The sequence below is a fragment of the Pararge aegeria genome, chromosome 7 (assembly GCF_905163445.1).
Source record: "Pararge aegeria chromosome 7, ilParAegt1.1, whole genome shotgun sequence".
NCBI lineage: Eukaryota > Metazoa > Arthropoda > Insecta > Lepidoptera > Nymphalidae > Pararge > Pararge aegeria.
The window spans coordinates 9,722,487-9,734,628 of record NC_053186.1 but is presented as its reverse complement, the minus strand read 5'-3'; the positions used below and the strand labels follow the sequence as shown (position 1 = coordinate 9,734,628).

The following is a 12,142-nucleotide window of genomic DNA, read 5'->3' as shown; positions in this document are numbered from 1 at the left end:
TACAATGTTTCAGTATTCCATTTAGAGTATCTACAAAACATCTGGGAATTATTTTAAATACACCAATGTCAGTCCGAACGCGACCTTACATTTTCTTCAATTTTTTTATTTAAATATTTCTATGTAAAAAATTACACACAAACATAGTTCTAAATTTGTCTAAAATTTAACAATTCTTTTTTTTTTTTTTTAATAACATGTTACGTTCTTCCTATTTTACAATTCTGTCAGAATACAAAACGGAAAAAATAAGTAGGTAAATTTTGTAGTGGGGATTATACGCATTTCCTCCGAGAATTTTCAAGTAAAACTAATATTCTTTTTAAGGGTGTTATTACACCTATATTACCGATGTATAATAAAAGGGGTGGGGTATCCGGAAAACGCAGATTAGAAATTAGAATCATAATCGGCATCTCACTGCTGGGCGCACGCCATAAGAGTTTTTAGAGCATAAACCTACGACACTGCCAATACGAGTTGATTGGCTTTAAGGATTATTATCACAAGACATGATAATACCAGGTATTTACCGTTTAACGTTCTCTCCGAGGCAGATAGGTGGATACAATATTTTTACAGATTCAGGAAAAGGTTATTATCTGTAGAGAAACAAGTAACCAATAGGCCAACGAGATACTGCACTCACCCTACTAGGTGAATTAACGTAACCAAGTCATAGATAGTCGCTGGACCGAAGTGGCACAAGACCGTGGAATTAGAAGAAACTACAAAGGAAACCGATGGACGTCCAGCAGTGAACCCTATGTCCAGCAGTGGACGATTGGTTGAGACGATCAACCTTTGAATCCTATTCCGAGCCAAGGTATGGATAAAGCCAAGATATAGACCATGTTAGTGTAATAACATCCAAAATGAAGGTTCAAGCAAGGCATCCATCTTGATTACGTGGTGGCGTGCTAATTTGCGTGCCATTAATAAAAAACCGCACCTTATTTAGCACATACATATAACTGAATTATAGTCTAAAAACATCTGCAAGTATTGTTGAGCGCAAAACGAAAGCAGTTAGTAAAAAAAAAAAAAAAATCTTTCTCCTTAAGTTAGGTACCAAAAGCTCGTTAGGTTAGATTTAAAATATTTATGTTAACTATACGCTAGCTCGGAAAATTTCGAATTGCGTAATAAATTCTTAGTATCCGGTTGTTTTCAATCATTTCTTTTTTAACATTAATTCTAAATTAATTTATTCAAGTAGAATCAGTTTAAAAGCACCCTTAAAAGTCAAGTCGTTTTACATTTAATTCGATGTTCCTATTATCCTGCGACACGTAGACATCTGGGATAAGTTTAAATATAGCTTGACTGAGTTTTTTTTTTGGTTTAACAATTTTTAAACAGTTTTTGGTTTAAGCTAGTGTTTGTAGCAAATTAACACGCTAACGCGGACACAAGATGGATGTATAGAATGGCCTTGATTTTATATTATTAAAATTCAATACTATTGATATTTATAACATTAAAATACTTATCCAAAAAATATTTTTGAGTATCGCGGGTAGTCAGATAATAAATATTACATTTATAAACACGTTTTACAAATTCGTTGTTAGGGTAAAAATAATAAAAAACATAATGAAAATTTCAAATAAATACTTAAAAACTAAAATCAGTTCTTTTTCGGCCGAACCTATTTGAATTTTAGTTCATTTAGTAAAAAAATCCAAAAAAAAAATTGGCTACATAACTATATAGTTAAAATTTTGAGCTTTTTAATTCTATTAATACAATAATTCACATAAAATATACAAAGACAATTTAGGTTTGTATGAAAAATTTGCTGCCACATCAGAGCAGGGCGACATCTTCAGTTAGGAAATTATTAAACTTAAACCCATGGCGCTGCTTGATTACAAATAAGCGGGTTGCACGATACGAGAAGATATAAAATATTATCGTTAAATACAAAATTCGTACCAAAAGTTTGCACACGGAATAAATATTAACACAAAATAGTTAATAATCTAAATCCTATATTTATAACACTAGTAAGAAACTAAAATATAAAATATACTCGTCTAACTTTACATTATACAAAGTCGATTAAATTTTACACTAATAATGACAAAAAAATTTCATATGATTTATTTATACAGTCTTAGCATTAAAAATTCCACTAAACAAATTTTTGCAAAACACTTTTAAAACTACCCCTTAATTACTTATTTTTGTTTATATTTAGAGAAAAACTATGTTCAGATTTTCTAGCCTAACACTAAAATTAGTGTCCGATCGATAGTATTCGGCCTATTTCACATGAGTTTTGGCAGAATCCAAACCTGTATTGGATCCAGGTAACATAAGCAGGCAGGCGATCGTAATATTCTGATCTCATCCACGATTCGGGATTTAAGGTTCCTTAATTTTAATAGTTTGCTAGGGAGAAGGCCAAGTTATAAAAATGACGCGGAATATCTCATTCTAAGTGATACAAAGAAATACAAAGAAATGGTACTCTGTTTTTAAAAAGTTTATACGACGGCCCAAGCAGATGAAGCACTTAATGGAAAACCGCTCCTACAAACAGAGCAAAGCAGAGTATCCTTTGGTGAGCATAGAAACTTTTACGAAGTAACTGGCACGAAACATTCGCAACAAAATCATACCACCATCCTCAGCCTTTCATAGTTTCCCACTGCTGGGCGCAGGCCGGTTTCTATTACAAGAGATTACGGCTATGATCTATAGAGCGTGCTTTAAATTTACTTAATCAAAGTTGCTCTGTTGCTTTATGACTTTTAGGTGTGCCAAATCACACTGCACTTCGACAATGTAACGTAATCTAAAAGTTGAATAGTTTTAAAACGAGTGTTATTCAAAAACATCCTTAGGGCTAAAGTGCCTTTAGTCTTATAGTTTGTAGCTGGCTTAAACAGCTTTTCTCACGTGTTAGTGATAATTACCGAATACCACGACTTATATTGCACTCGCGAGCCGAAATTGAACACTTAAAAAAATTTGCTACTGCCATTTTCTGGTATCCCAATAAGGATCAGATTCGAGGTTCATTATTATTGTTTTGAGTGTGTATTCTTGTTTGTATTTACTACCATTATATTTTCCTAATCCTAAGGTTGCACTTTTTAGCACGTTTTAAATGCCTCACAAGATCTCATAATCAAGGTCATAAAACTCAGTTGAGCTGCGGGAAGTACTATCGATCCGACACTAAAAACACCTAAACAGCTTGACTGTCCATAAACATTTGAATGTTACTCAAATGCTCACTTTTCGTGAGTGTTATTAGCATTATATTAGCCGAACGCGCTCTAAGGCATAAGAAGCATCGGCCCGCCTACTTACGCCCTCCACGTGATGGGCAGTCAAATTGTTAATCGGAATAACTTTTAACAAGTAAGTTAAAATAAAGATTAAAGAATTCCTAAACGGAAAGGAGTTCCGAAACCTCGTTTATATATGTTAACGAAATATTCATTAATATGGCAGTGTTTATAGTAACGGTTAATGTTAACCTGTGTTCCGTATTATGGAAATCATATAGATTCAAAACTTCATATCAACAAATCATCTTTAAACCGTCCAAAAGAACAATCTTTAAATCTGGAGGTTTCTAAAGCTATTTTAAAAATAAGCAATACGAAAAATCAATAATTAACGCAGTAGAAAGAGGATACAAACACTACGACGCAGTTTATATCTTCTTTGACACTAGAGCACTAGTTAGTGTTTGTATTCTCATCGTATAACACAGTCTACCTCTGATCTCAGTAACAATTTCTGTTTGAACTAGTCCAAAATATTTTATTGTACACAACTCTCTAAACAAAACTAAATTGACAGGTCAGGGCTCAAAGTAGGGCTTTCTTATTCTGCAGGGTACATTGTGAGGGGTAATACATTCCAGAAGGCATAAAACTACTGACCTCTTCTGCTACCACAATAATACATTTGTGTGTTTGCTTACCACCTATGTTTACAAAACCGTGATAGTGTAGGAACGTTTCATGTCATGGTTTCTCTATCATTGCTTGTAATCGTACCTTAAATAAGTTATTGTAAATTTTTTTTAAAGTGTTATCATGTAAAAAGACCTGAGTGAGTTTAGTTTCGTCCACAAATTTGTATACATTATATCATAATATATATAACAAATTAAAGTATTGAAATATGACTATTTTATCGTTTGATATAAAAATTGAGATCTTATGTCTCTTATTACAAAACTGTAATAAAAACTAACTGTTTAATACATTTGCATATCCGAACACAGATAAAACTAATATAGCGAAATCGAAACTCTTCATGGTACTAACTTGCTTACAAGGGTTCAAGGGTACTCGGAACACAGGCGAGTCTTAAAAAAAACGATAACTAATATAATAAGCGTATCGATCCTATAAAAAAAGGTCATTGAAATGGTATCAATAACGTTTTAGTATATTAAAACTTGCACACTTGCAACGCACAAGTTGAGTGAGCATTATTTTTTTGTTTAGTTTTAAAATAACACACAAAAGCTTTACTAACCAAGCCAGGTTAATAGTATAATTTCAGTATAATAATTTTTTTTTGCTTTAAAGTAAATTACGAAATGAGACTTTTGTCATGTTAAGTTTACTCAATAAAAGTTACCAAGGTAAAATTTTGCTATTTTCACTTTTTATTTAACAATTTAATGAGTTTTAAAATTTCCAAACTCTAACAATAACGAAACATTAAATTTTCAAAATTTTTAATTTATTATTATTTACGATTCCAACACGAATAATATAAGTTTAACTAATAACAATTCATTACTATGGAATTGGTAATGGTTCATTTATCAAAATACATTTTAAATCGCGTTATATCTGGCGGGTCAGTACCGAAGTTTGTTTATGTGCTATCGGTACGCTACTCATGTTATTAATAAAGTTATGAAGTCTTGGAATTATGTATAACATTATTTATCAAACTTTGTTTTATATTTATATATATATTGAGTATTATTCGACAAACATCGAACTCATTTAAATGTTGCGGTTTTACACTGATAAAAGTATTTTCTGTTAAAATCGATTTTATCGTCGTCGAAATGATTTTCGATACATTTCGCTCATTTTGCTTCAATGACATTTGTTATTTCCCAGGATCAAATAAATACTCGACTTTTGCAACTAGAGTCATTAATTTAAAAAAATGTCACTGGAACTTTTAATAGATAGTCCTTTTTGAAGACTGGAAAAACTTATGAGTTATGCTTCAGTCAGGTTGCTAGCTTTGCAAGGAGGCGTAACAGACCGGTACGCTCTCCAATGAATAAATTATGCAATAATACAGTTACGTTTTTGCAGTAAGGGAGATGTATATCGATTGTCGATTTATTATTAATAATGTTAAACTATGGTTAACATAACGTACTTTCCGTTTTTATAACTTGTCTTATAATGTAAACAATCTTTCCTTTACTTTTTAGTGTAAAGTTTGTTTGTTTATAAAATGTAAAAAAAAACAATTGTGATAAAATATATAAAACAAAGATAATAAAAAAAAATTTTAATCAGTTCAGTGTTTTTTTATATTTTCTTAACAATTTAAAAACAAACTTAGTCACGAAAAGATTGTTTATATTATAAGGCGGGTAAGAAAAAATAGACATAAGTTACAACTTTATGCTATGGTTAGCATAGTTTTATCGTTACGTTCTAATTGGCATAACGTTATAGATAGTCCCTTCTAAAGCCATAAAAAACACAGTTATAGCCAGTGCGGCTGGTACGTCAGTCAGGCGGTACGCTCTGTACGAAGGAGGCGGGGAAAAGACCGGTACGTCCGGTCCGCTGGAGCGTACCCTTGTACCAGCCGTCACCACGCTTTTTGCACACAATTACGATGTCATCGACTTTGAGTTCCAGTTCGTACTCAGAGTTCGGTGGGTACGGGACTATGCAGCGGAATCTGGAAATAAAAAATACGTAACCATTAATAACGTGAGGGATTGGAGAATGGTGATAGGTGGACAAGTTTTTTTAATAGTAATAATTGGCGCACCAAGTGTGCCATTTACACCTGATGGTGAAAGTGAAGTGGAGAACCGTCGCCTACAAACAAAGTTTATTCACGGAACACGTCGCCTATAAACAAAGTTTATTTGCCGCCCTGTGTCGCTCAACCTGTGACGTTAAACTTCAAGTACCTAAAATTATACCGGCATCCCAGCCTTTCAGCCGGAACATGGCAAAGCTGATTAGCGGCAGAAATAAACACGGCGATGGTACTTTCCCGTATGAGTTCAATCACAAGAAGCTCTTTAGAGGTTTTACAGTTATATTTCCCTCCCCCTTTTGAGCTTTACGTGATTAATGGACGACCCGTAAGTGCCTGGAGGGTTTGATAACAGAAATAGGTTTTAAGTGACAAGACCCTCTGTATACTGTAACATCATTAGTAACGGGAAAGGACCCTTGCTGGCCTTAGTGGCAAGGATTTTACATAGCCTCGATACACTGCCGCGACGCTTTCTACATATACCGAAAGATAAAAGGTGTTAAACTACTGTATCTTTTATTCATACTTTAATAAGACTTACTTTTCTTTGATGGGTTGGGAGTGATGTCTTTCCCGACGCGCCGTGACGTCGAGGGAGGCGGACTTTCTATGCCCCGCCCACTCGCCGCTCTCGCCGGAACCCCTGCTATCAGGACACATGGAAAAAACTTTCAAAAACTTAACTCTCTTTAAGATTCTACATTATTATTTTAGCTGAATAATAAAATATACAATTAAGAAATACATCAAAAAGAAGAATGTTGTGGCTATAGTTACCGAGAAAGATGTGCCACTAAGCGAGTCGGTACGATGTCGCATAGAAACCAATCATGGGTTATGGGTTTAATGTAACTGCTATATCCATATCCCTTAAATAGTCCAAAACCTTCTTAGACTGTATGTTCACTTACGACTGAGATTGAAACCAATGGCTGACTTGTAGTTGATTAATAAAAAATAAAAGATTAAAATGTTTCTAACAGCTTCCACACAGACGTGTCATTAAAAATTCTTTAATTGTATCTTAACAACCCATTCAGGGCACACTAAAGGACACAGGTCGCCTCCTACAATGAGAAGGGTTTACGCCGTAGTTTGTTAGGTTCGGATTGATAGGTTTCACACGTCTTTGAGCAATTTATGGAGAACTCTCAGGCATGGTTGCTCACGATGTTTTCCTTTACCATTAATGTAAGTCATATTCTAATTTCTTAAAACGCAAATTATTTAGAAAAGTTAGAGGTCCATGCTGGGATTGGAACTCGGTCCCCCGAAAGTGAAGTCGAGGTCATAACCACTAGGCCATCACTGCTTCTTAGGCTGTCACTGCTTGTAATTGTAAGGTAACATGTACTTTCTTTTAAAACAATATGTAATGCGTTGGTATGTACCAAAAATACCTTCGGAAATATCAATTGATTCTATTGCAAGTCTTTAAACTCATTTCTTACTAAATGTACCATACGATTTTCTGGAACCCCAAAAAGTTTGATTGCATCAGTCTCGACACTGAAATCCTTTCATCAATAATCTCCGATAACTACTATCCCATTCTTGATCTAGCAGAAAAGGGATCCAGATTTTGTTTTACACTGATGGTTTTTTTTTCAACTTCATAAAAATGAACTTAGAGTAAAACAATTAACGACAACTGACCCGACAGTTGTAATGATTTCAACTTGTACATATATAACATACCAGATCCTTACCCCACGTAACATTCTCACTGATATGTATACTGATAAAGGTATTTTAAACTAAAATTCTTTAAGGTTGCCCCTACATATTTGTTGTGTTTTTAATCGTATCAAACAAATTAACTGGAAGCTTATTGATTGGATTGTAAGTGAATTACAAGCAATGGTAGCATACATTCCCAGGTACGCTGGCCATATGTATTATTATGAGAAGGTAGTTTATAAGTTGGTTAGTATGTAAGACGTTAACTATTGAGTTTTTAAAAGTAATTAATATAACATGTGAAATGTTTGACCTTACTAAAAATAAGATATTAAGTCTCAGCTATTCCGAAGATACCCCAATAATTTTAATGTGAAGTTCGGAGGATGCTATTAGGGAAAGTGATAATCAACAAAATGCAACGAAATTGTGACCAAGCAAGACACACATAAAACAAACAATATGAAAATAGGAATGTTTGAATAATTTACATGTTAAACTAAATTGACAGATCTAAAAAAACACTATTCTTTCAAAAAATATGTTAAATCGTAACAGTATAATGCATCCAGGGTTCATGTGAGTCAAGCTCTTTTTTCCACGATAACCTGTACAGATTTGGTGCATCATCCTGAGAGACACTGGCTATATATATTTTTTTAAATTCAATATGGCGGCTGTATGGCGCCATTTGGAGAACATTCGTGCAGCGTTCAGCACTCTTGTGGTAGTTTTTTAACAGCCATTAAAATGATTTAGCATATAAAATAATTGTATAATATTATAAAATAATACGCTAATCAGTCAAGTGCGGTGTTAATATGCTTGACAGTGTAACCAGCATTGAGACATGAATTCATTGAATACAGTTTAGTTTCTATGGTATTTTTAATTAAGTAATAAGAAAATTGTAGAACAATTTTGTTAATCTGAATCTGTAAAACTGAATGCATACAATTTCTTCTTCCATAATATTATGTGAATAAGATAGCAATATTAGACCTGCCATTTTAGACTTTTGTGTAAAACTAAATCTAACTATGTTACAATGATTTTTGATCTAAAATAGAAAACACAATATAATTTATAAAAGTAAATTTAAAGTTACAAGTATAAAAGATATATTTGAGTGTGTGAAAACATATCAGCATGCTTCTGCCAGTAAAATTATATACAGTGTGAGATTTAAATTTAGAATTTATTTTTGGTTAGCCTGTTTGTATTCAATGCATAGCAAAATATTTCGCAAAGACATTACTCTGAGTCTTATTAACTGTTATATTGTAGAAAATAAATATTGTTGCTTATTTTTTTAAATAACTATATTAGCCAATATATGTTCGTAAGGATAATAAATACAATATATACAAAATCACGCATAACATGTTTTCTGAACTTTGATTCATTAGTAAGTTCCAGAAGTTTTTAAATGCATATTCGTATAAAAATACATTTCAAGGTTGTATAACTTTTGTAAATTACCTGTGAGTCTGTGATTGAGAGTGTGAGATTTTCTACCAATCTATTTACAATATTGGGAAAAGCAATTGTCACTAGATGTAGCTTTTTCGATTCCATATAGATCGTATGTAACTTTCACACGATTGAATGAGTAAACGTAGGTAGTAAATTCCACACTAGCCACTCCGAACTGACAGAGTTTCAGGGTACAGGCTATGCGTCATAAATGCGTTGCGTGGCGTTGCGTTGGATCGCCGCAGCGTCGACGCATCAATGTTATCCATATATTTTAAATGAAAAGCCACATTAACGCGTTAATCCTTTGCAACGACGCAACGCTAGTGCGTTGAATAAGGCATCGCACTAAGTGTGTGTGCGTTTAAGTGAGTGCGTGCAAACCTGTGCGAGCGGTGGTCGTGGTGCCGCGTGCCACGTGCCGCGTGCGCAGCGTGCGCGGGGTGGCCTGGTGGGGCTGCGAGGGGCGCGGGGAGGGCGCGCAACAGCTGCGAGGGGCACGAGCCAGACCTGCGTGCGTGCCACTAGCCTCTACTACCCGGTGCGTACGTGCCGGCGACGTGCCAGTACACATACACGTATACGACTTACTTGATGATGCATCATACATACAGACAGACATAGTTCGAAAGTATGACTGTACTATTTATAAGATAATATCTCATGAGATATTCGACTACAGAAAGCCGACTGTACTGTGCCAAGTTTATAATAAAGCTTTATATTGTACGTGAGATTTACGGCTACAAAAAGCTTGACTGTTATATGGTCTATTGCATACATGTCATTTTGTTTGTATGTTATAGGGCTATACTATGACAGTTATTTTAATGGGTAAGCTAGTCAGTTTGACCAAAGACATGAAAAATTACGGTTAAACATTATGTGCTGCACTAGTTTTCTAGCCAGTTGATATAACTTTTTAGTAACATATCCGCCAACTACTAACTTTGTTTTTTATTTTTTATCTATTCTTGTTGTTATACGCATTAATTACATCGCATTCTGTTGTTTTTTTTTTAAATAGATGTAGCCAGCTAATAAGTCACGAATGTATCGAAAGACTCCAATCGTTATTACAAAGCATTATTTTGCCCAACCTACCTTTCGTACATTACCCATATTTACAGGAAACTATAGCTTCTTTTGTTTCCGATTTTGCACTTTACAATTTTAGACGATTTCATAACATTTCGGTCGTATACGTGTACTTACATATTTCACATGCGATCTAGTTCCATTTGTTTGTATATAGAATATTAGTTGTATATCTAAATTATTTAGGATTACGTAAGGGTTTCAGTCATGTCAATAAAGCCACATATTCATTTGGCAAGATGCTCAATTAACATATTTGAAGAAAACATAACTGTAGTGAATGCAGAAGATGGAAGCTAGAAGGCATTCCCGATCTTTAACTAGGTGTAAATAATTAAATAAATCAATCTTTTACATCACAGGTAAACCATCACAGGTCTAACTATGACTTTGACTACGGAACCCTAAAAACTAAGAATACATTTATACAAACAGCTGTACCGAAACATGTACGTATCAAATGTGATTAATGATTATGTATTACATGATGCTGCACAGATTAAAGCACTGGTATGTTTTTATGTTAATAATAAAGGTGTTTCCTCATTTCGCAATATATTTTATTATAATTACTCTTGTAACAGAACTATGATAACCGTCGTTTAGAATATAATATGATTTAAATCTTATCACGGAATATTAAAAAAATGCGCTTATTTACAAAGCGATGAATAATCAAGTGAATAACTAGTGATAATATGTTGAATTTTATTTCGCATGCAATTGCTTATTATTTACTAATTATAAACTAATGGCTATATTCGTATATAAAAAGAAAAACAGACCAATGCTTTAATTAAAAACACACAATGCAAATTGGGTTGGTGATGTTATAGGAGGGTTAACAAAACACGTTAACACAAACACATGCTGGATGCACACGCAATGGTTATATGCATGTGGGTATTACTATTATTGTTTTATATATATATACCTTTCGTATGAGATTTGCACGCTATTTTTTAGAACGAAGTTTAAAATTGATCTTATTTACCTTGTTATAAAGCTTAAGTTCTGAGCTCGCGGCGAATTATAAAAAAATTAAAAAACTGTATAAAGCGACAAAGTAAATTTGACTTTATTTACGTAACGGTAAAGTTTAAGTTTGTTTAAACTTCTTCATCCAGTGCTTTAAGAGGAGTGTAAATAAGACTGAACTGCAAAGCATATCCTTTTTATTTAGACATCAAAGATTAGATAAAATAGCTCGACGATCGTGCAAGTCTCACAGTATAGGTACTGTTGTAAATGCAGGCTAGGTTTGCCAACTAAAAAAATTTTACTTCTGAGGTTTTCTAGACGGAATGAACTTTAGAGAACTTAATGTAAGGAGCCCTCTAATTGGGTCAAAAGACCCAACAAAACGCCTTCGAGTTGGATTACGATTGTATGCATCGTAATATATATATATATAATTTCTACCGATGCCACCGAAAAGTGGTTGTCGTTTCTGACATAATATAATGATAAATATTGTAACCATCGAAAAAACTGCAGGGCACTAATAAGTTCTAATGAAGAATTGTATACGATGTCGCGGAAAACAATATCGTTCATTAATAAGTAACTCATTTGATGATGTGGTGGCTATCAGTAGCCCGAGGCACAAGCATCGTATCAAAGTGGTTCTTTTATTGAGTCACATTTGTTTAGAAACATGCTTATAGAGTAATCCTACTTGAAATAAATGGATTCTGTCCGAGTGACTCGTTAGATTAGATACAGTTTAGAGTCTGATTAGATATGGTCAGAAACCTGACTAGATAATATAGTGGGTTAATATTATAATTTAGCAAATAAACTACTATTGGAGACTATTCCGGAACTACCTATATATTTTATTATAATTACTCTTGTAACAGAACTATGATAACCATCG

General features: G+C 33.6%; 1 protein-coding gene across 4 annotated transcripts in view; it reads right to left on the bottom strand.

Annotated features, from left to right (window-relative positions):
* Positions 1–5,580: 5,580 nt before the first annotated feature.
* Positions 5,581–12,142, bottom strand: part of LOC120625298 (E3 ubiquitin-protein ligase SH3RF1) — a 36,324-nt gene continuing 29,762 nt past the window's right edge. The window contains exons 15-17 of one of the 4 annotated variants that reach the window (XM_039892319.1): positions 9,550–9,675; positions 6,551–6,655; positions 5,581–5,919 (exon numbers count right to left, since the gene is read on the bottom strand). In XM_039892319.1, the coding sequence (XP_039748253.1) occupies positions 5,742–5,919; positions 6,551–6,655; positions 9,550–9,675 (409 nt within the window). In that variant the 3' untranslated portion in view covers positions 5,581–5,741. The remainder of the gene's footprint in view (positions 5,920–6,550; positions 6,656–9,549; positions 9,676–12,142) is intronic. The other 3 variants (XM_039892320.1, XM_039892321.1, XM_039892322.1) reach the window with 3 other exon arrangements.